Genomic DNA, 27873 nt, shown 5'->3' with positions numbered 1-27873 from the left:
AACTGTTGAGATCTTATGTGGACTATTGCGTCTGCTGTCACCCTTCCTGTCAAGGCTCAACAGTTGTGTTGTCTCAGAAAGTTCCTTCCTGCCCCTTCACAAGCAATCCCCTCCTCCTGAAGCTGCTACTGGCCTGATTTCTGTCACCACCATTTAGTCCAGCTTTGTTTTTAATGTTACTTCCAATTTTGTGCCTTTTTTTACGTTTACCATGACTACAGGGTAGTTATTGAGTGTCTTGGGAGTAGCGTTAACTTAATGGGATGGTGCGTTTAAATTTTCTGCAAATATCCTTAGGTGAGGTTTCATCACTTGTCATCTGTCTCTTTGTAGATGTGTTACATTGGAAATGTGTGTGTTTTCCCCTTCTTTATCAGGGAACTATTATCTCCTGAGGGTTTGTGTTTTTTTCATTTCTTTTATGCACACGTGTCCATTTCTGTTTTATTCTTTGGATCATGCTGACACTGGTTTATTTTGATACTGTTTGCTTCTCCTTAAGTAGAGATTAAGCAGTCCATTGTGAGATCTTCTATGGTGAAATGATCCTGAAACGTGCTACAGGCTGGTTTCAGTGACTCACGGTTTTTGTTATTTCGGTACTGCCTAAAGAAAGAGGCTCAGTAAGCTATGGCATCTGTTCCCAGGGCCTGCCTGTTGAGACAGTTCTTTAAATGTGCCTTGATTGTGACTTTTCCATCCCTATCTTACAGGCCAAACTTCCCGATTTGCAACCGTTCCCTTCTCCAGATGGTGACACTGTGACCCAACATGAGGAACTGGTCTGGATGCCTGGAGTTAATGACTGTGACCTTCTTATGTACTTGAGGGCAGCAAGGTAATAGGAATCCCCCCCATCCTGCCCTGAGTTAGGCCATCTGAATTGATTTTTCTTACCAGAGAAAACGTTTGCCACAGTAAAGTCACTTGTTTCTTGATGTTTGCCCCACATCAGATGTTAGAACTCTTCAGAAGGGAAACACCGTAAGCCATACATGCGATTATCAGCACTTCTAAATACAGTTGAGTAGTTAGATCATTCGGCCCTTCTTAAAATCCCATTGTAGATTTCTCTACTTGAGGCTGTTCATTGATGCTTGACTTAAACTTGGTGTTTTTGTGGCTTACCTACATGAGAACTTACTAACCTACAAGTGCCTAAAATATAAAAGGTAAGTTTAAATCTATCCCTGCACATCGTAGTGAGGGCAGAGAGCCCTCCTGCATCTGCGGTGGTTTCTGGGACTCCCCGCAGCATCAGCAGGGCGTAAGCAAAGCACCAGAGCAGGCCGGGCAACTGCATTTAAGCCCTGTGCTCAGCTATGCTGTGTAGACACGAGGCTGCCTCAGTGCAGTTAGCGGCCTCTAAGAATTCCTTTCATCCCCCTCCCACTTTTAACTCGCCTAAAGTTAGTTGATGTGTAGCATGAAAGGAAATAAGCAAATTCAGAGGATTTAATTTTTTTTCAAAATATCTTTCTTTCAACAATATAATCTTTATTTGAAAAGATTGTACTCTAGCCAAGTGTTTCTTTTAATGTTTATTTATTTATTTTGAGAGAGCGAGAGAGAGGGAGAGAATCCCAAGCAGGCTCCACACTGTCAGTGCAGATCCCAACATGGGGCTCGAGCTCATGAACTGTGAGATCATGTGAGATCATGACCTGAACCAAAATCAGGAGTCAGATGCTTAACTGACTGAGCCAGCCACGCGCCCTTCTAGCCAACCGTTGTGGCAAATAGCTTTAGATTATTCATGCTCTAAACTGAAATCCGAGTCCTGGTAAAGTGTGGGAAGAAAGGGCACAATTAGACCAGAGTAAATGTAACATTTCCCTTTCTGTATGTGTGAAGGGGGTAGAGGTACTTTAAATTTTTTTGGTGGGTGCCTGGGTGACTCAATTGGTTGAGTATCCATCCGACTCTTAATTTTGGCTCAGGTCCTGATCCCGGAGTCATGGGATCAAGCCTTGCATCGGGTTTTGCGCTGAGAGCAGAGTTTGCTTAAAATTCTCTGTCTGTACGCCGCTGGCACACTCTCTCTCCTGCTTGTACTCTCTCTCTCTGTCTCTCTCTCTCTTTCAAAAAAAAAAAAAAAATTAAGAGCAGAAACAGGACTGAGAACTCCGACCTATCATGCATATAGTAATGCAATTTGGTCTGAGCTGACTCTGAAACCTGAGGATTAACATTTCTGTGCTGATGTTTTCCCTTCCTGTCCTCCAAGGAGCATGGCAGCATTCGCAGGGATGTGTGACGGAGGCTCCACAGAGGATGGCTGTGTCGCCGCATCTCGGGATGACACTACCCTCAATGCGCTGAACACAGTGAGTCTTTTGAAGTTGTCCCGGGTGGGAAGGGAGTTACTTTTCCCTTGTGCTGGTTGTAGGGCATGTGTGATGAGCATGGAACCTGAATGAGCCTAGAATTTTAGGAGCGAGTACTGTGGCTTAGTGCTGGGATCGAAAGATGGGTTGCGGTCTCAGCGCTGGGCTCCATGACCTTGATCCGGTGATGGGGCGCCTCCAGGTTCGTTTCCTCTTCTGCGTCTCTACCCCAGGATCGTGTTGAGCCTCAAATGAGAGCCTGATGCTAGCAGTCGATCTTCCCTGAGATCCCACAAAGCCGACCACTGTGCACAGATGGTCTTATTTAATCCTCGCAATCTCCCTCTGGAGTAGGTTTTATCATTATCACCATTGTAGACATGAGCAAGTAAGTTTGGAGCGATCGAGTCACAAGCGAGGGTCACACACCCAAGATGCGAATCCAGAGGCCATACCTTTTGCCTTCTTCTCTCTTAGACCGTGAGTTCGAAAGTGCAGGGAGGGAACGGAGAAGAAGCCAGACTTCCTGGAGTGAATATGTTTTTTTATAGATATGCCTTTAAATATCTCACATGATTAAATATCTCACACGATTATACAACAGAATTGAGTTTTAAAAATAATAATCCTTAAAAAAACTAAAGTAAAATGTAACAAGTGAGCCTGACGGTACTGAGTTGGTTGCACGGCATCCTTCAGAATTACTCCTCTGCCCTGAGCTGCCACACACAGGCAGCAGCTCAGAAGAACGGAAGTCGAACTGCTGTGCATAGTACGATCACTGAAACCAGTTTCCCTGTTTGACATTAGAATACATCCGATAGGGCTGTGTAGGAAAATTAATGTATTTTAAAGTGTCTTGAAATAATTCTTCCCTGTGTGGTAACTAATGTGAAATCATCAAATCTGATGGAGTAATAATGAAGTTTTATGCATTTGTGATGTATTAAAAAGGCTATGTATATTCACATAGGCTATTGAGCTCATAGGCTCAGCAACTCCTGATGATTAACTAAATGTAATTGAAGAACCTTTTTTGTTTTTCATTTTTCTTGAGAGGTCGCTATATTTGGAAGGGACGTTTGAGATCATCTGTTCCAGTCTCTAAATAGATAAGAATCTAAGGCTCAGAAAAGCCAGACGATTGTTGAATGCCAACCATCTGAAAAGTTCAGAATGGAGGTTAGAAAATAACCCAACTTAGTGAGCCTTCTACTCTGCAGCTCGCTTTCAGAGAAACATGTAGATACAGCTGATTTTTATTCCTGGGCCAGTTGCGTTTCTTGAGTATTACGCGGTACTAGTCTCCGACAGCGTCAGAGGTGAAGTGACCTTGTGGGATTGGGCCCTGCGATAGATGACAGAGCAATTGTTTACCTACCCGTACGCTTATTTCTTTTCTCTCCTCACCTCTTTCACACTTGGAGTTTTTGCTTTTATCCGGAGTCTTTACTCTGAACGCATAGTGATAGAGCTAGAAGGGGCCTTTGAGGTTATTTTCTGGATGAGGAAAGGGAGACTCAGCTGAGTGCCACTGCAGACGGTGGCTGTGGTAGGTAGGAGTTGGGTTGTGAATGTCTGTGAATTCAGAATACCCACGAGTGTGCATTTATTCCGAGTTACTCTTTGAGCTTGTTTTCTGTTGAGTTTTTTTTTAAATGTTTGTTTATTTTGAGAGAGAGAGAGAGAGAGAGCAGGAGAGGGGCAGAGAGAGAGAGGGAGAGAGAATCTCAAGCAGTCTCGGCACTGTCACTACAGAGCCTGATGCGGGGCTGAACCTCGTGAACCGTGAGATCATGACCCTGAGCCAAATTCAGGAGTCGGATACTTAACCGACTGACTCTCCCGGGTTCCCCTCTGTGGAATCTTCTGCATCAAAGCTTTATGAAAAAAATTCCCCTTTCACAACTATGCCGCTCAGTTGAATTTTTAAATAATGAAGACGTTGCCACATTTAATAAAATGTCTGTTTTTGGCACTTTACCGAATCGATCGGATTTGTTCTTTTATCGCGACCCCTCTGAGGATTCGGTAAAACATACCTCTATACAGAAATAATTTGGGCTCTTTTTGCCCATGGTCCTTTGTAGCAAGTTCCTTCTGAAGTCTTCTTAAGCATTGCCAGAGGGCTTTTGGTTTTATGAGTTTTTATTTCTGTGAGGCTGCCTTCCCATCATTTGAAATTTTCCTGTCTAGGCGCGTCCAAGATGGCTCAGGTGTCTGGGGTTAGGCAATCCAAGTGTAGTCAGCCACCAAAGGACCGAGTCGTTTGTTCCTTTTGTGAGGAATGGAAAAGTTTAATGGCTCTTTTAATTTTTCCACTTAATTATGGTACTGGCTCACAGAGTTTTAGTTACGGGTACTTTCTTAATGAAAAGTGAAGTGAATTGAAAAATCTTATGGGGAGTTAATGTTTATTTCATCTTCCTTGGCGTAAGGGTGGTTTCGAGCTGTGTTAAGTAATAAATTGAAAAAATAAATGCGTTGCCGTGTGAGAAGTATAGCATAGAGTCAAAACAAGGGTAGGCATTTGTCAGTTTAGAATAAACCTGTGTCTCCTATTTCTCAGGACAGTACAGAAATTTAAAGTAAATGAAATTATGTGGTACAGCCACATTGTCGTGTGTTTAACATCTGAGTAGGACTATTTAAATTGAAATACATTTAAATAAATAGTTTGATCTTAAAACTGCCATCTATTTAAAACTAATAGAGCTTTTTGAGCTGTTAATTCTTCATGACTATTACATGGACCCATTTTTAATTTTCATTTTTTAAGCTTATTTATTTTTGCAGAGACAGAGTGCGAGCGTGAGCTGGGGAGGGGCAGAGAGAGAGAGGGAGACACAGGGTCCGAAGCAGGCTCCAGGCTCCGAACTGTCGGCATGGAGCCTGCTGCGGGGCTCTATCTCACGAACCGGGAGATCATGACCTGGGCCGAAGTCGGACGCTCAACCGACTGAGCCACCCTGGCACTCCAACATGGACCCATTTTTAAATACAAGCTCTTCCTCATTCCTCATTTTGACTCAGTTTTTTCTTCATTATTCACAACTGAGATTTTTAGCATATAAGTTTTAAAACAACATATTGGGGTATAATTTACGTATAATAAGCTGCTCTGATTTAAAGTATATACAGTTTGATGTTTTTTTTCAGATGTGTATACTGGCGAAACTATTGCAGCGATCTAGATGTGAAACATTTCCAGCACCCCAGAGGCGCCTCATGCCCTTCCCCGATCCTTTACTGCTTCCAGCCTCAGACAACCACTGATACGTTTTCTCACATCATACAATGTTGTGTCAGAATAATATTGTTGCTCTTTTGAGTCTGGCTTCTTTCCATATAATAATTTTGGGATAGATTTATGTTGTCGCATTATCGATATTCTATTCCTTTTTATTGCTGAGTAGTGTTCCAGTGTACGGGTAGTAACGATAATTGATCCATTCGTCTGGTGATGGACATTCGTGTTTCCAAGCTTTTGGCCGCCATTATGAATAAAGGTGTTATTAACATTGTTATGCAAGGCTTTGTGAGGATGCGTGTTTTCATTTCTCTTGGGTAAATACTTAGGAGTGAAATGGCAGGATTGTATGTGTGCGGGTAGCTTTTAAGAAACCGTCAGGGGCACCTGGGTGGCTCAGTTGGTTAAGCGTCTCTTGGTTTTGGCTCAGGTCTTGATCTCATGGTTTTGTGGGTTCAAGCCCCACTTCAGGGAGCCTGCTTGGGATTCCCTCTCTCCTTCTCTATCTGCCTCTCCCCCACTCACGCTCTCTCTCTTAAAAATAAATAAATAAGCTTAAGAAAAAAAAAACTGTCAAACACGTTTCCGAGTGGCTGTACCACTTTACATTGCCATCAGTACTATGTTAGAATTTCAGTTCTTCAGCATCCTCAGTAAGACTTCATGTTGTCAGTCTTTTTAATTTTAGCCATTCTAATGAGTATGTAGCGATATCTCATTGAGATTTGTTTGTTTTGTGTGCTGTTGGTTTTTATTTAGATGGGGTACACAGATTTGATTGAGGCTAAAGATTCCTCAGCGTTTGACATTACTAATGATGTCTATCTGTGCCTCACTCACTGAGATTTTAATTTGAATTTCCTGTTCATCCTAATTGAGCCTCTTTTCATGTCTTACCGCCCAGTTGTATGTTGTCTTTTGTGAAGTATATTTTGCCCACTTTTAAAAGTTGTATTGTTTTTAGTATACTTACTTAGTTTTAAGGGTTCTTTTTATATTGCAGATATAAGTCCTTTGATACACGTATTTGTGAATATTTCCTGCCATACCATGACTATTTTTCTGTAAGGGTGTCTTTCAGAGAGCAAAATGTATTAATTTTGCTAAAGTCCAGTGTATCATTTTCCTTTTGTGAAAGTTTCTTTGTTCACCCCATGATAACAAAGGTTGTTCCTGTGTTTTATTCTTGACGTTTTAGTTCTTGCCTTCAGGTCTGTGATTCATTTCAAATTAATTTTGTGTGTACTGTGAGGTATGGGTGAAAGTGCCTTCTTTCCCACACAGGTGCCAGTTGTTGGAGTCACATTTGTTGAAAACAGACTTTTCTCATTTCATTGCCTTGATACCTTTATTGAACACCAACTGCTTATATATAAGCAGTTTTTCTTTTTTCTGGATTCTCTTGTTTCACTAATGTGTTATCTGTCTTTTCACCAGTATTTCAGTATTTTGAGTAATGTTGCTTTATCAGAACTCAGGTAGTGGTAAGTCTTCCTTCCTACTTTGTACTTGTTTTTTAAGATTGTTTTGGCTATTTTAGGTCATTTGCATTCCTAGATAAATTTTACTATTTATATAAATTTTATTATGTTTTTTCAACTTTTTTTTAAATGTTTATTCGAGAGAGAGAGGGAAAGAAAGAAAGAGACAGAGCATGAACAGGGGAGGGGCAGAGAGAGAGGGAGACACAGAATCCAAAGCAGGCTCCAGGCTCCGAGCTGTTCAGCACAGAGCCCGACGCGGGGCTTGAACTCAGGAGCTGTGAGATCGTGACCTGAGCTGAAGTCAGACACTTAACCAACTGAGCCACCCAGGCACCCCATATTTATTTATTTTTTTAATGTTTATTTATGTTTGAGAGAGAAAGAGAGGGACAGAGAATCTGAAGTGGGCTCTGTGCTGATAGCAGAGAGCCTGATGTGGGGCTTGAACTCCTGAACCGCAAGGTCATGATCAGAGCCAAAACAGATGTCCAGCTGACTGAGGCACCCATGCACCCCTTTTTATTTTAAATGTTTATTTATTTTTTAGAGAGAGAGAAAGGGAGGGAGGGAGGGAGGGAGAATGAGTGGGGGAGGGGCAGAGAGAGGGAGGACCGAGGATCTGAAGCAGGCCCTGTGCTGACAACAGACAGCCTGATGCAGGGCTCGAACCCATGGACTGTGAGATCATGACCTGAGCTGAAGTCAGATGCTTAACCCACTGAGCCACCCAGGCACCCCTCCATTTACATTTTATTTTATTTTGTTTTTTAAAGTTTTTATTTATTTTGAGAGAGAGAGAGTGAGCACACAGTGAGGGAGGAACAGAGAGAGAGGGGGAGAGAGAGAGAGAATCCCAAGTAGACTCTGCCCTGTCAGCACAGAGCCTGATAATGGGGCTCGAACTCAAAAATCGTGAGATCATGACCTTAGCTGAAATCAAGAGTCAGACACTTAACCGACTGAGCCATCCATACACCCATCCCTTTCCACATACGTTTTAGAATCAGCTTGGTGGTTTCTATTTTTAAAAAGGTTTTATGGGATTTTCACTGTGATTGCATTGAATCTATGGATCGGTTTAGAAGAATTGACATCTTAACAATATTGAATCTTCCAAACCTGAACATGATGCATATCTTCATTTTTTACAAGTTTTTATTTTATTTTATTTTACTTTATTTTCTTTTATTTTTTATTTTTTTTAATTTATTTTATTTTTTATTTTTTACTTATTTTATTTTATTTATTTATTTTATTTTTTTATTTATTTAAATAAGCTCTACACCCAGTATGGGGCTTGAACTCACAAGTCTGGGATCAAGAGTTGCATGTTTTTCCAGCTGAGCTCTCAGGTGCCTCATATATCTTCATTTTTAAAAGAGGTCTCATTAATTTTTTTGAGTAAGATGTTTTAGTTTTCAGTGTACAGGTCTTATACATGTTTTGTTAAGTTTTTCCCTAAGTAATTACTGTTTGAAAATTCTATTGTTGATTTTTTTTTTTAATTTTTTTTTTCAACGTTTTTTATTTATTTTGGGACAGAGAGAGACAGAGCATGAACGGGGGAGGGGCAGAGAGAGAGGGAGACACAGAATCGGAAACAGGCTCCAGGCTCCGAGCCGTCAGCCCAGAGCCTGACGCGGGGCTCGAACCCACGGACCGCGAGATCGTGACCTGGCTGAAGTCGGACGCTTAACCGACTGCGCCACCCAGGCGCCCCGAAAATTCTATTGTTAATAAGATTAGATTTTTAATTTCAATTTCTTTATTTTTTCTTATTGATCAATTGATTCATTGATCTTTCCACCCAGCGTGGGGCTCGAGCTTATGAGCCAGAGATCAAGAGTCTCATGCTCCTCCAGCTGAGTCTGCCAAGTGCCCTTAATTTCAGTTTCTAAATGTTCATTGGTAGAATATAAATACAAATAATTTTAGGGACACCTGGGTGGCTCAGTCAGTTAAGCACCTGACTCTTGGTTTTGGCTCAGGCCATGAGCTCACAGTCCGTGAGTTTGAGCCCAGCATCTGGTTTTGTGCTGACAGTGGGGAACCTGCTTGGGATTCTCTCTCTCCTTCTCTTTCTGCCCCTCCTCAACTCGTGCATGCTCATGCTCTCAAAATAAATAAAAATAAACATTTTTAAAAATACAGTTTTAATGTGCTGACCTTGTATCTGTTCTGTTAATTTCTAGTGGCTTTCTGGTTGGTTTCTTAGGGTCTCAGTGTACACAGTCATGCCATCTGCAAATAAAGACAGTTTGCCTCTTTCTTTCTGATTTATGTATTTTGTTTCTTTTTCGTGCTTTATTGCATTTGCTTGGACCTCTAGTACAGTATTGCATAGAAATAATGAGAGTGGGCATCTTTGCTTTCTCATCTTAGGGAGAAAACATTTAGTCATTCACTAATAATAGTGTAGTGTGGGGTGGTGGTTGTTTGATCAAAGTTGAAAATGTTCTCCCTTATATCTGTTTGTTTGTTTGTTTGTTTTTATCATGAATGGGCCTTTAATTTTGTCAGATGCTTTTCTTTCTTGTATCTAATGAGATGATCATATGGTTGTTACACTGTGTTTTGTTAATTTGGTGAATTATATTGATTAATTTCAAATGTTAAAGCAAGTATGCATTCCTAGGATAAATTCTACTTACTCATTACATACTATTGGCTTCCATATGTTAATACTTTGTTAAGAACTTTTACATTTGTGTTCATAAGGGATCTTGAACTGTAGTCTTCTTTCTTTGTAATATCTTTGTCTAGTTTTAATATCAGAGGAATACTGACTTCAAAAAATTAGTTGGGAAAAATTTCCTCGTGCTCCCTTACTTTGTAAAGGATTGATTGATTGTGTGTGTGTGTGTGTGTGTATTTGTTGTTAAATATTTGATAGATTTCACAGTGAAGCCCAGATGGGACTAAATTTTTTTGTATGAAAAGTTTAAAATTATAATAAGCATAGACCTATTTACATTTTATATTTCTTCGTGTGTCAGTTTTGCTAATCTGCTGATCTGTGGTTTTAAACTTTTTGTTCATTTCATCCAGGTTATCGAATCTGTTGGTAAAAATGTCAAATTATTATCTTTTTAACGTCTATAGGATTTGTAATTTTGACCCTTCTTTCGTTCCTAATATTGGTGATTTGTGTTCCCCCTGATCAGTCTAAATAGAGACAACATTATTTTAGATAGCTAACATTTGGTTTCATTGATTTTCTCTGTTTTCTATCTTCTTGATCTCCAATCTTATTTTTATTATTTCTTTTCTATTCATTTTGGATTCATTTGATCATTTGCCCCCTAGCTTCCAAAAGTGGGATCTTAGGTACCTCATTTTAGGACAAATTTTGATTTGCTGTTCTTTTATTATAATTTTTTAAATACCAAAAAATATTCTTCACAATTTCTTTTACCCATGAATTGTTAGAATTGAATTGCTTAATTACCAGATACTTGAGATCTCTCTTATATGCACCCCCCCCCCTTTTTGTCTTGGAATGATACTGATTTTTAATTTAGTTCTGTTGGGATCATGGAGTACCCAGTAAGATTTCAGTTTTTTGAAATCTGTTGAGATTTGTTCTTGGCTCAGAATGTGGTTTATCTTGGTGAATGTTATGTTCCATGTACACTGGTAATGAATTTATATCCAGCAGTTATTGAGTGCACTGTTATATAATTGTGGGTTTCTTTAAAGTGGTGGTTATTATTACTTACATCTTCTGTGTCCTACTAATTTTTTTCTCTAGCTGTATTGTCAGTTGCTGAGAGAGTCGTATTAAAGTCTCCAACTGTGATTTGCTTCACATATTTGGAAGCTGTGTCATTAGGCACATGAACATTTATAATACTTATCTTTTACCTTTTTGGAGCGACACTGTGTCTAGTAGTACTCTTTTGTTTTTGACTCCATCTTGTTTAATTTTAATACAACCACTCTAGCTTTTTTAGGCTGGTTGACGTGATATATCTTCTTCCAGCTCATTACTTGGAATCTTGCTTTTTCTTTGTAGGTAAAGAACGTCTCTTGTTCCTTTAGTTCTTTAGTTGTTTCTTGCTTTTTTTTTTTTTTAAGTTTATTTACTTTTGAGAGAGAGACAGTGCAAGCAGAGGAGAGGCAGAGAGAAAAAGAGAGAGAGAGAGAGAAACACAGAACCCGAAACAGGCTCCAAGCTTTGAGCTGTCAGCACAGAGCCTGATGTGGGGCTAAAACTCTGAATGGTGAGATCGTGACCTGAGCCGAAGTGGGATGCTTAACCAACCGAGCCACCCAGGCGCCCCTGTTTTCTTGCTTTTTAATCTAGTCTGGCAAGCTCTCCCTTTTGTTGGGAGTGTTTAGTCCATTTTAATTTATATAACCTGATGGCAGTTGGCCATCTGCCATCAGGTTATATAAAACTCGAGCCACACGTACACATTCTTAATAGCATATCTTGTTTTGGCAAATTCCAGTAGTAGTTAATATATCTTATTTTCATGGCTGCATGACTTACTACTTTTGATACAGTGATGACCTTGCAGAATCGTTAGGCACACATTTGTATCACTTCTGTTAAAAAATGTATTTCTTATCTTCTTACTTCGTAAGTAAAAAAAAAAAAATGTATTGATGTAGAGAAAGACGATGTGATAAATGTGTTGACCTCTGTGGTTGGAAGAGGAAGGTGTTCTCAGTGATGGGGCATACTCCTCAATGTATGTCGGAAAAGATACGTTATATTTTAGTTGTTTGAAATTGTGAACACCTATGAATGTAAAATTGTTCTATTTGTAATTTTACAGTATATTAAATAACATGTTAAAATATGACACAACAATGGTGCTTCCTCTAGAGGATCTGACATAGAAATGTTTCTGTGTACTGTTCAGGTGTGTGTTTCTTCATATGCAGTTTCTGTGAGGTTCATCTGTGTTCGTTAGTTTACATATAATTTGTAAACATAATAGTATATAACAGAGAGATGGCCTGTATTATTCTAATGGGATTCAGCCATCTTTAAGTCCTTGCGTTTATTTGGCCTTTTACAAGATCAAAATCACTCTATATTTATGCTTAGAAACTAGCAGAACCCTATAGTTTGAGACTAAGGTTTTCTAGAAAATGCCATGCTGACTTATTTTTACTAAATTGATACTGGATTTCATTCTTTGGGCTTAAATATCTTTCCCATTTCCTAATAAAATTCAAATTCTTTTGACTTCTCTTTCTTAGAATTTATTTGCATTTTTATGTTTATCTTCTCTCTCTAATACTAAACATATATATTCTTACTATATATAAGTAAAATTTATAATCATGCAGCAAAGATTTCACTTCTGCCTGGACAGTTTTTATTCCTTGAAATATGGATGACTTTTAGATGTTTGAATTAAGGTTTTTACATATTCAAGAGAGTATATATTTGTTTGCTTATTTATTTATGCACACCCACATCTCCTACAACAAAGGCTTCCAATAGCTTCATAGTTTTTTTTTTTATCTCTGATCTATAAATATCGCTATTTGTTAACCATTGAGTATTAATCATCTTTGTTTTCTGAGCCATAGCTCGATGCCTGGTACATAGTAGAGAGGCACTAAATATTTGTTGAATGATTGAATAAATAAATCAGGTTCAAGTCCAAACCATATTTGATCACCCAGAACTTGGTATTAGGAGGTTGGCATAACGGAGTGTACAGATAAGCCTACTCTGAGGGTCATTTTCATCTTTCTCTCTTTTATTCTAAAAAATTAAGTCGATACAATTTCTTTCAGAGGTTTTCTGTTTGTTCATCATAAATGGACTTCACTAAAGCATCTGGCCCTGGATTAGCTTTGCAGTACTTAGGCCTTAGATGAATGTTGAGTATTTCCCAGCTCCCAAATAAGGCATTACTGGGAAGCCCTGTTATTACAGCTGGTCTGAAGTTTCTGATCAGGGATTCTTGTGCTGTCCATTCTACACTCACATCCTCACTTACATTCTTTTTACCAGTTTTCCATTCAGATTAATCAGCAATAAATGGTTATAGGATGGTATGTTGTTTCCTCTAAGATTTTGATTTGTTGTTGTAAAAAGGAATGGGAAAACTTTATATGCTGTATGATTTCTTATTATGGAAATCCAGTAAATTTCAGAATAGCACCTTACGTAAATCAGCCTTGACGAGCCCCTCTGCTAGTGTTTTATTTATATTATATCAGGATATTGGAGTCTACCGCCTGTTACATTGTTAATTATAGCGTAAGTAAAGATGCACTGGAGGTTTTCTGGTGTAACCAAGGCCTTTTCAACCGGTTATCAGCATAATAATATATAAAGTCGAGGTTTAATTTATTGTCCTTTGACCAATTAGAAACATTTTGTACTTTTGTTTTGAAAGTTGTTTAAGTGTTTAGAAATGTACCAGTGTGGCTCCCTTTGGGCTGAGAACTTCATAAATTGACTTCTGTTTAAAAGCTCCAAGCAACAACACTTTGGCAGCGATTTATTCTTTTTGTCTCGTTTGGATGAAGATGACTTTTTAAATTTAATCCTTTGAGATTTTATTCCTTTTTAGATGGTCTGTAGCTTTAGTCAAAGTTGAGCTTTATGCGCCACTCTATTCTTTTACTAGATACAACAGAGAGCATTCTCGAAGTGTCTCACGGGTGGGTGGGGAGGTCAGAGACCCCTTATGTTAACCTCCGGTAATGGCACCTTCGTGACTTATTGCAACAGGGATCTCGTACTTGATAGTTTAACCAGAAAACTATAGCTCCTGGTGCAGCTCTTTGTGACTGTAACCCTGCTTTGCTTCTGCATGTGAATCACTCTCTGGTTTCTTTAGCCATTTCTAAATTGTGACTTTTTGTTTTTTTTAATGTTTATATATTCTTGAGGGGTGGTGGGCAGAGAGAGAGGCAGACACAGAATCCAAAGCAGGCTCCAGGCTCTGAGCTGTCAGTACGAGTCTGATGCGGGGTTTGAACTCACAAACTACCAGATCACAGTCTGAGCCAAAGTCGGATGCTTAACTGACTAAGCCACCCAGGCACCCCTCTTTAGCCATTTCTTTTCTTTTCTCTCTTTTCTTGTTTTTCCTCTTAATTTTTAGAATAGCTTTTTTTTTTTTTAACATTTTATTTTATTTTTTTAAAGTTTCTTTATTCTGGGGCACCTGGGTAGCCCAGTTGGTTAAGCATCCGACTTCGGCTCAGGTCATGATCTCACAGTTCATGAGTTCGAGCCCCGCATCAGGCTCCCTGCTATCAGCACAGGGCCCAGTTTCGATCCTCTGTCCTCCTCTCTCTCTCTGCCCCTTCCTCTCTCTCTGCCTTGAAAAAAATAAAATAAAGTTCATTTATTTTGAGAGAGTGCGCATGCATGCACGAGCAGAATGGAGCAGAGAGAGAGAGAATCATCCCAAGCAGGCCCCATGCTGTCAGCACAGAGCCCGATATGGGACTCGATCCCAGGAACCACGAGATCATGACCTGAGCTGAAATCAAGAGTTGGATGCTTAACCGACTAAGCCACCCAGCCGCCCCAAAGTGCTTTTTTTGAATGAATCAATTTAGTCTTCGTGATGGTTCTGTCATAGAAGCATGATTATCACCTACAGATGAGTAAGCACATCCTGTCATATAGCTTTAGATACGTGATAATTAACCTCAGAGAAAGAATGGAACTGAGGCCGTGCCTTAACAGCAGTCCTCTTGAAATGTCCGGTGAATCTGCAGTTTGGGGCTTTGCCCTTCAGCCTGTTGGAAATCCTTCATGCTGTAGCCTGTCCGTGCATCTCTATGCTTTCTCGCAGGGACCGAGAAATTGACTTGGCTTTTACTTTTGTTTGGCACAAGTTAGAAAGTTCCTTTACAAATTTAAGAAACTTCTTTCTCAGATGATTTCTGTTCTCTATGCTAAAAACTGGTGAAATATTTTGAGAATTATGTGGTATTTTGAAAAAACAGCATCAATCAGAATTTTACCCATCTGTAAATCTATATTAACCATGAATATTAACATAATAAGTATCAAATTGGGATAAAAGCCCTTAGCCTTTTTACATTTAAGAAGAAGATATAATAAAATCATTCATTGATTTATTTATTCAGTAAGAAACATTGAATTCCTGCTCTTTACAAAGCCTTTATGGGAAGGCATTTGTTAGAAATGTTGATAATCTAAGGAAGCATTGAATCTTGGAACAAAGCAGGCCCCTGAGTTTTAAAAGGACTCATATGTACCATTAGTTCTAAAATATAGAATACTAAAGTTTATAATATTTGTGCTAGTATGTATGTTTCTTGTACTAGTTTTCAAATATACTTGGGGATATTTTTTTTTGATAGCTCTCCTAGATCACTTTTTTACCCGCAAGTTTTGAAAGTTGGAATATTAGTTTCCTGCGGCTGGTACAACAAATTACCACAAACTTGCTGGCTTAACACAACAGAAATGCGTCCTCTCCCAGTTCTGGAGGCCAGAAGTATGAAACCAGAGTATCGGCCAGGCCACGCTCCCTCTGGCTCCTCAGGAGGATTGTTCCTTCCTTTCCCGGCTTCCCATGGCTGCGGGCAGGCCTTGGTTTGGGGCCACATACTTCTCTGCTTGTCTTCACGTTACCTCCCCTCTGCAGGTCCACATCTTCTCTTTTCTGTGTTTTTCCACGGCCTCTCATTTATTTATTCATTCATTCATTCATTCATTCATTCATTCGTTACTTTAAATGTTTATTTATTTTTTGAGAGAGAGAGAGAGCACAAGCCGGGGAGGGGGCAAAGAGAGAGAGGGAGAGAGAAATCCCAAGCAAGCTCCCTGCTATCAGTGAGGAGCCTCATGTGGGGCTCAAACTCACAAATGGTGAGATCATGACTTGAGCCGAAATCAAGAGTCCGACGTTTAACCGACTGAGCCATGCAGGTGCCCCACTGCCTCTCTTTTATAAGGATGCTTGTCATTGGACATAGATCCCACTTGGATAATCTAGAATTATTTCCTCATCTCAAAATCATTAACTTAATCCTATCTGCAAAGACCCTTTTTCCAAATAAGGTCTCATCTATTCCAAAGATTTGATATCCATATCTTCTGGTGGTCATTTTTCAGCCTTGCACAGTTGAGTTTTGTTATTATATAAGGTGTCAGTAAAATAAATTACGGTATGTATTTGTGACAGTTTATTTTTGTTTTGATACTGAGAGTATAAAATATTTCTGGTAGTGACTGTGATGTTTCTGTACCTCTGAGGACATTTGATTTTTAATTTTTTTTTTTTAACGTTTATTTATTTTTGAGACAGAGAGAGACAGAGCATGAACGGGGGAGGGGCAGAGAGAGAGGGAGACACAGAATCGGAAACAGGCTCCAGGCTCTGAGCCATCAGCCCAGAGCCCGACGCGGGGCTCGAACTCACGGACCGCGAGATCGTGACCTGGGTGAAGTCGGACGGTTAACCGACTGAGCCACCCAGGCGCCCCTGATTTTTAAAATAGTACAGTATTTGTAGGGTATACAGTGCGATGTATCTGGCTTTCCTTTTACAAAGAACGTTAATTATCTAGGCGATAGAATCGTCATGTATAACTACTGTATTAGCCGATTTATTCCGACCGGTGACTTGCTGAGTATTTCTTCCTTGGCTCTAGCTCAGAGCTACCTGGCCGGGCCCCTGGGGAGCCCTCCGGGGCAAGGTCCCGTGTTGCCGGCGGGCTCCATCTCTGAGATGGTTGCCCTTGAAGCTACCGCTCTTTGAAGTCTCTGCCTTCTTTTCCGGTTTCTAGTCTAACCCCGCAGCCCTGCTCTGAGCCTGGCCCTGCCGGACTCTGACAGACCGCGGCGTCCAGGCCAGCTCTCTCGTCCAGGAGGCTGACGACCCCCCGCAGCCGGTCGCGGGCCGGGCTTCCGAGGTGACTGCACCGGGCTGCCCGCCCTTGCCCTTCGAGCCGCCCTGCCTGCCGGTTGGCCGGTTGGCCTGCGTTCTCCCCGCGCGCTGTAGGTGTTGAGATGTATATTCCGGCTCACCCCAGGACTCGGGAGTGCCTGTCATCCAAGCGTTTTTAGGAAGGTTGACTCCTCAGTTTTCTCCTTTTTTTTTCCATTTCGGAAATGAGGTATAGATTTTCAACGTGTTCTTAAATCAAGTCTGCCTTTACCCCTGAGTCGTCATTATGCGACCAGCGCACGAGAGTGTGTGCAACTGTTAGAGTTTGTGGCTTTTGGTTTGCATAATACTTTGCAAGTTTTGGCGTCTTCACGGTCAGGCTGGCTTCTGCCTCTGCTGCTTTGATATCATACAGTCTTCTTCGTTCTCTTAAGACCCTTTGATGGGAAAAGCAGAATTTCAGAAAAAAAAGTTTCAAAGTTTCTAAGGCCCAGAATCAGGTCCTTGTTGGTTCTCCAGGGCCATTCCTCAGGAGTGCTGCCATGGTGGCCCAGACCCCGTTTTGCTTCTTTCTGAGTCACCAGCTCTGTCCTTGGCTACTGTTTCCAGATAAAAGAACGGTTCCTCGGAAGCGTTCCTGACTCGAGTCACACACGCTTCCGTGTATGTCCCTTTCATTTTCCTTGTCCCATGACCTTATTATCGTGACCGAAAAGAAGTGTACTGTTCTTTTGCACAAATGTTAAAATTACTCGTCAGAAGTCACCGAGGTTAAGGTCGCCAAGCCCCATGAATTGGGGCTTGGTCATTCCTGCACCTAAACTCGACTTAGTGGGATTTAAAGCAATTTCTCTCTTTAAGTGTTTCTCTCTTAATGTTTATGCAGCTGCTCTTGAGGAATTAGTTTTGGTTTTGGTTTTGGTTTTAAGTAATCTCTGTGCCCAATGTGGGATTTGAACTCAAACCCCTGGGATCAAGAGTCTTATGTTCTACTGACTGAGCCAGTCAGGCGCCCCTCCCTGGTCTTGAGGTTTTTGTTTTTATTTATTTTCTTAAGTTAACTTTCTGAAGGAATCTGGTTAAAATTGACTCACAGCTGACCTTTCACATACATTTTCTAGTTTAATTTAGCATTTATGAATAGGTTCACTAGTGCGTACATCTCCATGAGAAGGATAGAACTGGTTTCTTTTCTGTCAGCGTCTAGTTTAGAGACTTACATACCATTTTTCTGTATTCAAGGCTGGGAGGATGCTAAGGAAATGGAAAAGGGTTTTAAAAAAAATTTTTTTTTCACCGTTTATTTATTTTTGGGACAGAGAGAGACAGAGCATGAACGGGGGAGGGGCAGAGAGAGAGGGAGACACAGAATCGGAAACAGGCTCCAGGCTCTGAGCCATCAGCCCAGAGCCCGACGCGGGGCTCGAACTCACGGACCGCGAGATCGTGACCTGGCTGACGTCGGACGCTTAACCGACTGCGCCACCCAGGCGCCCCTGGAAAAGGGTTTTAATTTCCACTTGTGATCAGACGTAGGTCTTTCCAAATTGACAAATCATTCTCATTAGAAAAGCAGCATACACAGTCTAGGTTGATGCGTCTGCCAGTAATTTTCCTGTTTGTGGCCAGAGGTGTGCTCATTCTGTATCTTTGAGCCGCGTCTTATCCTTAAGGGATTGATTGGTTTGCTGAGTCCTCAGGAGTCAGCTTCCTCTCAGGAGCACATGGCTTCTGGCTTAGATCTACAGCTTGCCTTCTCTCTGCGTCCTTTGCCTGGACTCTCACCCAAAGAGCAGGAGGAAAGATTTTGTTTCTAGGAAGTGAGGTTTTATATGTATGCTAGCTATATAGATGATTAACTATCCATAATTTTATTTAAAAACCTGTGGCATAAACTACTCCGGTTTCCACAGAAACCTGAAAATCTAGGCACTAACCAGTGGGTGTAAGAGAAGCTTCCGCGGCAGCTTGCTGTTCAGGGTCTGGCCTGGGCAGGCTGGCAGAGTTCAGGGGCCGTATTGTTTATTTTACTATTTCTCTAACTGAATGTGTTAAAATATTACCGTTTACATCTTCAAAAAATTTTTTAATGTTTATTTTTGAGAGAGAGAGACAGCATGAGCAGGGGAGGGGCAGAGAGAGAGGGAGACACAGAATCTGAAACAGGCTCCAGGCTCCGAGCTGTCAGCACAGAGCCCGACGTGGGGTCGAACTCACGAACCACGAGGTCATGACCTGAACCAAAGTCGGATGCTCAGCCGACGGAGCCACCCCGGCGCCCCCCATTTATGCATTCAAAAATAGCATCCTTTAGTATTTCACCTTAAAAGAAACCTCTGTAAAGAGAAGGAATGTTAAAAACTTTGGAGTTCCACGGGGAACCTGGGTGGCTCTGTCAGTTGGGTATCCGACTCTTGATTTTGGCTCAGGTCATGATCTCAGGGCCGCGGGTATCGAGGCTTGCCTCGGGCTCTGCACGAAGCATGGAGTCTGCTCCCGATTCTCTCTTTTCCTCTGACCCTTTCCCCCACTTGCATGCTCTCTCTCTCTCTTTCTCTAAAAGATAACAAACGAGTTTGAGGTCCCAAAAATGACCTCGTTCGGCCCCTCCACTGCCGGTGAGGAAGCTGGGGGCTGCGATGCTGTGCAGAGGGGTAACCTCAGACCCCTTGCCCAGGCCACCTGCTCCTCCTGGCACAGTTGCTAACTCTCCCCTCAGTTTCCTGGTTCCCAGACTCAGATGTTTGCTCGGTTCCCCGCAAGTCACCAGGTCCTCGGTTTCCATTCTCAAGCCCACGTTTTATCCTGTGTTGTAAGTATTGCAGAGAAAACTTCCTTCGTGTGGTCTTTTTAAGCTCGTCCACTTCCCTTAGTGCTGCTTCCCTGTGACTGTCGTGCAGCCCTGTCCCTTTTTAGTCCGCTGTCCTTGATGGAATATTTCCTGTGCTCCAGGAATCCTGCTCGGCGATTGCCGTCTATCTTTTCATCCTAAACATTCTCCGGAATAGACGCTGTATTCTGCCTTTCTGCAGCGGAGAAAGCGGTGGTTTAGAGAGATAATGGACTTGCCTGCAACCACACAGCTAGTGGCAGAGCTGGCGTTTGAATGCGCCAGAGCGGGGAACCCTTTCCTGTTGCGGCTTCGTCTCTGCCGAACTCCCAAACCCTCATCGTTGGTCTCATGCCCTCCATGGATTCTTCTTTCCAGGTGTTTATGAAGATGATGTCAGATGAGAGCCTCAAAATAGCTAGGTGGTCAGAAATAGCCAAGACATTTAGAGTTTGGTTTGTTCGGTGTTTTTAAGAGAGTTTACTGATCTCAGTTGGTGCCGGCATTTGATGCCTCCTTTCTAATCAGCTTGCTGGTGGAGGCTCCTGTTCCGTGGGTTTTGAATACCTTTCCAGACACCATGGCCAGGAGATAGAGACCCCCTAATTTCTAGACACAATATTATGTGGGAAGTAATTATGAATCAGAAATATGGCGGTGTCGCATCAGCCATGGGAAATACAGTTGTGAGATGTTACCTGGACATGTTGCTGCCTATTTTTGTTGGTTCCTAGAACGTGTTCAGTTTGGTTGTTGCTCTTCGTTGATGATGGGCAAGGTTATCAATCATACTGCACTGATCATTGATTTTTAAAACCTGCTGTATGAAGTCATCTTGGTTTTTCAAAATGGTAAATGTCACTCCCGTGAGTGTCCACCGACACCTTGTGTGTTTTGAGGAGAGCTCATCTCATCATTTTCTTCATGTGGGTGCATGTCCTCCTCTCTGAGTTGCTGGTTCCCTCCCCCCGGCCACCCCGCCTGCCCCCACGTGCAGACGGGCCGTGTGCTGGCTGTGTCCTTGCAGCTGGAGGGGTCCGGAGCCCGCCAGGCCTGAGCTGCCCCAGGATAGCCGCGGGCGCGGGCCCGGGTCTCCCAGCTCCTCCTGGACGTGGGTTTATGTTAGAGTCCTCGATCTCTGCCGTGGAAGTGGCCTTGAGCAAGAGAGCAGACCTCCCAGTTTTGCTTCCTCGTTGTCAGTACTCTTGCCACATGTGGTGGCGTGAAGAGTGGCGGAGTCCGAAAGGTCCCAGACTTTGCAACACACACGTGGCACCCAGCTACTTGTCCCCCCCCCCCCCCCCAACCGGCCCCAGGGGCCGGTGCGGGTTCTGGAACCTTGTAGTTACGCACGGACTGTCGCGGGGAGGGTTGGTGCAGCGACTGTGTTTTCCCTCTGAAAACTCCCCAGACCCGCCCCTCAGCCCTGCTTCAAGCAGCTACGTTCTGCATCTTTGCCGCAGTCTTTAAACTGTGCCCCCGCGAGAACGTTCAGACAAATTCAGCCTTTCTAGTGATCAAATAGCATTATTTGGAGTGACAGTGGCCAAACAAAAGTGAATAGCGTGCCTGTAGTTTCAGTTACAGTTTTTTCGTGCGCACACGTACGTATTTTGAGCCTGACTGGCTCATTGGTGATGGTGGTATGACTGAAAATATACGGACATCTGTAAATCATGGATTAGGAGACAGATTTTTTAAAGTTTTGTCTTTGACTTCTTTGAGATCTTTCTCATTTACGTTAACGGTTGAAATAATTAGAACTACACGGAGAATTTTAAGATCTCTTCCAAATCCCACTTTTTCTCCTTTCTAAGCTATTTTGGCACTTTCTTGCAAATAAACATTTCACAGAGCAAAAGACTTTTAAACCTAATACTGTTCTTAATGGACTGCAATTATTTAATATTTAGCATGAATGCAGTCTAAGGCTTTTTCTGCAGTTATTATAATGGCTATAATTGCAAAAGGATGCTTTGGGGTAGGAGAAACTGCCAGATGCGATGCCATTTGATCTAAAAAGGTCACAGCAAAAGGGACATTTAAATTAAGTTATAAATTACAATCGAAGAACAATATTTTGATGTGTGAGACCGGAGATGTCAGAGCAGGGAGATGTAATTCATGGGTTCATTATAGAACAGGGGTGCCTGACAGCTGAGCCGTGCCAAAAGGAAAATTTATTTGCAACATCACGCAGACAGAAAATGGCAGCTGAGATGAGAAGCCACAGCAGAAACTTGAAGCCTTGTGGTAATACACAGAGTTTGTGCTAATAAGACTGCCTGGGATCCAGAGATGCTTAATGATTGCTGTAATATAAATGAGGTGTTTGGACATGTGCGCATTTTCAGTCTTATTTAAGTTAAGACCTCGTTTTTGCTCTATAAAATAACATACTTTATAACCAGGCATTAAGGTTGATTCTCTCACCTCTCTGTGCAATATACAGATTTGCTGCAAATTCAAAATTGTTTAGGCAGGAGAGTTAAAGCTTGAAACAAGATCTCCATCCATGGCAGCTTTGAGGAAGGATATAATTTAATGTTTATAGCAATCCATGAGAAGTTCAATCATGAGTTAATTAAACTGTAGGCAGTCATTAAGTATTATTTATTCTTTCGAGAAGCTTGCCAGTAAAGCACTTATATATATTAAATTATAGAAAGTAATAAGCAGGGAGTGATTTGTCAGGCAGAGCGAGAGTTGCAGATTTAACTTGGGCAATTATGCAGAAATGTGTTTTTCTTCTTGCGGCACGATCCTTTCTTCCTGCTGATCCCGGAGAGGTCAGAAGCCGCAGCTGACCATCGAGGGTGCGTGGGCCCCAGCGCCGCACGGCAGATGATCTACTGAACTTGTATGTGCCCGGTAGTCTTAGGTGAGAGGTGTGCACCTGAAATGTCTCCTGTGGTGATGACACCGCTACACGGCGCGTAGCTTTTTGACATTTCACGTATCTTGTCACGTTGTATCTCATTTAGTACCTTCCATTGTCTTTGGTCGCGGCTGAGGGACAGTGGTGTTAGGCCCGTTTGACGGTCGAAAACCTCGGCTCGGCCGTTTTGTGACACAACTGCTGACAGGAGTCCGTCTCCTGCCTCAGATCCCGCGCTGGGTTCGCAAGGTGTTGACAGAAGGCACGGACTCTGGGGCGGTTTCCACAGGAGGGGCTGCCGGGCGCCTGAAGTCGCGGAGAGCTTTTCACGCAACTGGCTACATGCGCTTGCGTGTGGCGCGGTGGCTTTGGCTCTGCGGGTTCCGTGTGGCGGTTCCGTTCGCCACGGTGGCACCAGCCCGGGAGCGTGTTCCTCAAGCTGCTCTCGTTTTTAGCGCCACAGCTCCCGCCGCGTCCGCTCGGCTGGCTCGCTCGTGCGGGTCCTTGCTAGCGCGGCGGTGGCCCTGGGAGCCGCTTAGTTGGCCCTTGTTGACGGGACGGGGGGCAGAGAGAACGTGGTGCCCGCAGCCTGCCTCTGAGGCGGGGCCGCCCCCCCGCCCTGGGCCCCACGGGCCCCACGGCCGCCGGGAGGCCTGGAAGACGAGGGCGGACCCCCGGTGCCGGAGGGTCCTGTTGGCCGTTTCACGGTGAACGGACCAAAGGCCGAGGAAGGAACGCGGCCCGAGGGTTCTGTGGAGCCAGGCCCGGGGAACAAAGAGCAAAGCGCAGGAAAACAACCAGGCCGGGATCGTTCCGGGATGGAGTGACTTGAAAGGCTAGCGCGTTGAAGAACCACCGTCTTGTTATCAGATTCCCCAGGTATCGACCTGTGGTTTAGGGAAAGACTGATTTTACTCGTGTAGAAGTGCAGACTTGCGGTTCAGTGATGCGGAAGCAGCAGATTTACAAGACTGTGCCTCCTTGATCATTGGATTACGTGCGGGGCGCGCGCGCTCGCGCGCACACACACACACACACACACACACACACCCCTTGTGATGATGGGTTTGAAAACAGTGGTTTCTGCTGAATGACATCCTGCTTTAGTGGCTGGCGGGGTGATGGGGATGGTGTAAGATCTAAATGCTTCTCTCCCCAGTAGCTTGTAAACATTGGAAGCTGGTTGAGTAACGATGCTTTTTCTTGGTCCCTGCATTTTGCAGTGGTCTTTTCCCATCTGCTCTAAAATGGTACAGCTCACTGTACTCTACATTAAAATCGCATTTAATCCCAGGTCTTACCAGCCCTGCTTGGTTGCAGAATGGACAGAAGGTTTACTTACCTTGCTTGAATTGCTTTTCCAAGGCTACAAAGTGAAGCTGTAAGACGTTTGAGGGGTTCTCCCCCTGTCTTCGTTGCAATTTCTTTGAACAGTCTTCTCTGGAGAAATGGAAGAAAATTTTATTCACATTAAAGGACCTTTTACCTTAGCGATATTGGGAAGCCTGTACTGCATTTCCTGACTATATGAATGTGTGTGTGTGGCTGTGATCAGGGGTTTAAAATTTGAAACCCACATCATGTTTTCCTCAAGATGAAATTACTTAATCTGTTAGAGCTCGACACTATATTAGAGGGGAATGTTGTTAATGACAATTTTAGAGATTTAAGATAGCCAGTATTTTGGTAGACTTAATTCTAATTCACATAAGGAATACAGTGGAAATATCCAGTTAAGCTCTTCCTCAAACATTATTTTGTCTCCAACCCAAAGAAAGGAAATCTTCGTGATCATCTAGAAAACAACCCCCCTTTTAGAAGGCCTTACTTGTTGCTTGATACATGGACTAAAGAAGGTAGTCCCCAGCCTTTTGGGACCCTAGATTTTGAATGTGAGATTTAGATAGACACGTTCTGCAGTGACTGTTACAGACCCTTCTCGGTCTTACTTTCCTGATGACCGTTGTCTTTGTTCTTCACGAGCCATATCTCTCCCTGGCAGTTTAGCACTCTGCAAATACCTGTGGAAGGACCGAAGGGTGTCCTCAACAACAGTCATTTTCCCCAAGGGCTCAAAATGTAATCTTCATTTTTGTGAAGCTGTGTGGGCCATAACGACTTTTTGTATGCTAAAAGTACATCTTTAATGAAGTATCATTAAAGTATTTCCATAAAGAAATGAAAACTCAGAGTGTTCTTAGAATTCCTAGAAAGTAGAAATAAATGTTAGTAACATTCAGAAGAAGGTGAGTGTGTAGAGAGGTTTGTTTTGGTTCCCTAGGAAGAGGGAAGGCAGAGCCTCCCCCCCCCCCCCCCCCGGACCCAGCCTGTGTCCCAGACTTTATGCATATTGAGGACAGCGCAGTAATGCCCGAACTTCGTTTGTTCAGTAAATATTTCATCACTGTTGGTGAATAATCCCATAGTTCTGACTTTTTGAATATGTCTTTCTAGAGGAGGAGAGGGGTAGACGCTAAATATTTATTGGATTCCTTCCATGGAAAGGTCAGGAACGGGGATATTTTAAGAGGACAGGCAGACGGTGGACGGGACGAAAGGAAGGCATCGGCCAGTATTTAGAGAGCAGGGTAGCAGCAGGAAGCCCAGGGTATGGCCCACGCCACGGAGAGCGTGGTGCCCAGTGCAGATTCGTGCAGGGGTGCGAGCGCCGGCCTGCGCTTCGGGGACGTCAGCCGCCCGGCGGGGATCTCTCGGAGGGCGCCGCACACGCACTGGCCAGCCTGTCTGACAGACCAGACCACCAGAAGTTCGGCGAGGCATTTGGAACCTGTCTTCCGAGTCTCGTTCAGAACCGTCCTCGGTTCCCCGGGAGGCAGGAATGGCACAGGGAGGGCTGATGACGTTTCATTGGCTCTGCTCCTTCAGCCGCTCGCTTTTGGAACAGGCCTTACTGTTCTCCCATCAGCCGCAGAAGATTTAAAATTCTTCTTCATTTTTCCTGTGTACTGTACCAGAGTTTTAGTCAAACTTCCAAAATTATGAACATGAATAATTATGTGAAACATAAGTGGTTTTGTTTATAGTTTAACAGTTTTTTTCTCTCTCTGGAAAGGCTACTGTCTAATCTAGAAAATTGATGAAAATTGGGTAGAGGCTCCTTCCTTTATTTTTTTTCTCTTTCCTTTTAAAAATGAATTGCTAATACTCATTTGGTATATTACATGCTAGGTACAGTTCTGGGCAATTTTCATGCTTTTTTCTAATGCTCACCTCATAATCCCCTAAGAGGTAGAAGTTCTCACTCTACCATTTTTTAAAGTTTATTTTTATTTTTAATTTATTTTGAGAGAGAGAGAATGCCCGAGTGTGCACGTGAGGGCGGGAGGAGGGGCAGAGAGAGAGAGAATCCCAAGCAGGCTCCGCGCCATCAGCGTGGAGCCCGACGTGGGGCTCGATCTCACAACTGTGAGATCATGACCTGAGCCAAAAATCAAGAGCTGGACACTTAACTGACTGAGCCACCCAGACGCCCCTGTTCTACTCATTTTTATTAAAAAAAAAAAAAAAAAAAATTTTTTTTTTTTTTACATTTATCTATTTTTGAGAAACAGAGTGAGACAGAGCATGAGCGGGGGAGGGGCAGAGAGAGAAGGAGACACAGAATCCAAAGCAGGCTCCAGGCTCTGAGCTGTCAGCACAGAGCCCGATGCGGGGCTCAAACTCACAGACCGCGAGATCATGAACTGAGCCGAAGTCGGACGCTCAACTGACTGAGCCACCCAGGTGCCCCTCTACTCATTTTTAAAGATGACAAAATTAAGGCCCAGAGAAGATGAGTAGCTCGTCTGAGTTCACATACTTAGTAAGTAACAGACCTAGTGTTTGAATCTGATTGTCTAGCTCCAGAGTCCACGGTCTTTTGTCTCTTTACAATTACCCCAGATATATATATATATATAATTACCTCTGAAGAAATGTTGTTAGTCTCCCATAAGCTTTTTATTAAGAATTTATGACCTGACCAACTTGAATTGACTTCAGATTATCACTAAAATATGTGCTTTTTAAAGAATTAAATAGGCCTGCAATTTTTTTTCTTTTATTCAGTCCTGATCCATGTTGTTAACCTCATATTTTAGATTCTTGTTATATTATAGAGCTTGACAGGTATCTGCTTGTTCTAGATATTGGGCAAAAATTGAAAACCTAACTTTGTTTTCATCTTTTTATATTTCTGAAAGAAGTCTAGATCAGACGGGGTTTTTTTTTTTTAAGTTTATTTTGAGAGAGAACGAGCATGTGTAGTGTGAGTGGAAGCAGGGGAGAGGCAGAGAGAGGGGGGAGAGAGAGAATCTTGCTTTCAGCATAGAGCCCGAGGCGGGGCTTGATCCCATGACTCTGGGATCATGACCTGAGCCGAAATCAAGGGTTGTACTCTTAACTGACTGAGTCACCCAGGCGACCCTGGACAGTTTTCAAACATTTCCAAATTACGGTATTTTATTTTAGGATTTATTTAGTATGGTATTTATAGTATAGTATACTATTTTATTTTTTAAAGTCTAATGATGAATGTTACGAAGGTATAAAAGTTAATATCTAGCATTCATATTCATATTCATGACACTGGGACTGGAACCTACGGAGCGTGGGATCGTTACCTGGGCCGAAGTCAGGTGCTCAACCGACTGAGCCACCCAGGCACCCCTAGCCAAGACGGATTCTTGTGCCAGGGAACTAGATATGTAAAGGAAAGTCAGATTTCCAGTGAGAATTCTGAAGTGACAGCCACAGGTGGGAGGTGGGAGGTTAAGCAAGAGGATCCTTCTGCCTGCTCCTCCACTCCATTGTCTGCAAGTGGAAGAGGACTGGGGTCACGTGAACCAGGAAAGGAGTGTCTTTGCAAGATAGAGAGGGGGAGCGGTGTCAGGCACTGCCTGGGGTTGGAAAGGATGTGGAACGGGAAAAGTTGATCTCCTTTGGTGAGAGAGAAGTCTGGTCCTAAGAGGAATGTGTAGATAAACCAGTCTCTTCATTCGTGTGTACTGAGCAGTTAGTATACTGTTACAGAGTTTCATTACAAAGCTCGTATAGTTTAGGCACTTCAGATTTTTTTAGTGAAGTGACTACAGTAGCAAGACTTCAGAAATGCCACCAGGAGAGAACATAATGCAGTAGGTCTTTGAACTGCTCTGGGGAGAGGGGGACGAGAGTGAGTGGGAACCATGTTGCCTGGTCGGAGTCTTGGCTTTACCGCCTACTGGTTTAGTGTGGTGAGCACCTTTACACTTG

The 27873-nt window shown here is 42.7% G+C and overlaps 1 protein-coding gene across 8 annotated transcripts in view; it reads left to right on the top strand.

Moving 5' to 3' along the window:
• The window catches only part of RERE (arginine-glutamic acid dipeptide repeats), a 424113-nt gene that overhangs the window by 303904 nt on the left and 92336 nt on the right, over positions 1-27873 (top strand). For all 8 annotated transcript variants that reach the window (XM_043573708.1, XM_043573701.1, XM_043573705.1 and 5 more), the window contains 2 exons: positions 714-838; positions 2228-2327. In XM_043573708.1, the coding sequence (XP_043429643.1) occupies positions 714-838; positions 2228-2327 (225 nt within the window). The remainder of the gene's footprint in view (positions 1-713; positions 839-2227; positions 2328-27873) is intronic.

Source organism: Prionailurus bengalensis, chromosome C1 (assembly GCF_016509475.1).
Source record: "Prionailurus bengalensis isolate Pbe53 chromosome C1, Fcat_Pben_1.1_paternal_pri, whole genome shotgun sequence".
NCBI classification, from domain to species: Eukaryota; Metazoa; Chordata; class Mammalia; order Carnivora; family Felidae; genus Prionailurus; species Prionailurus bengalensis.
The sequence above is the reverse complement of the archived record's forward strand: the minus strand, read 5'-3'. Positions and strand labels throughout refer to the sequence as shown.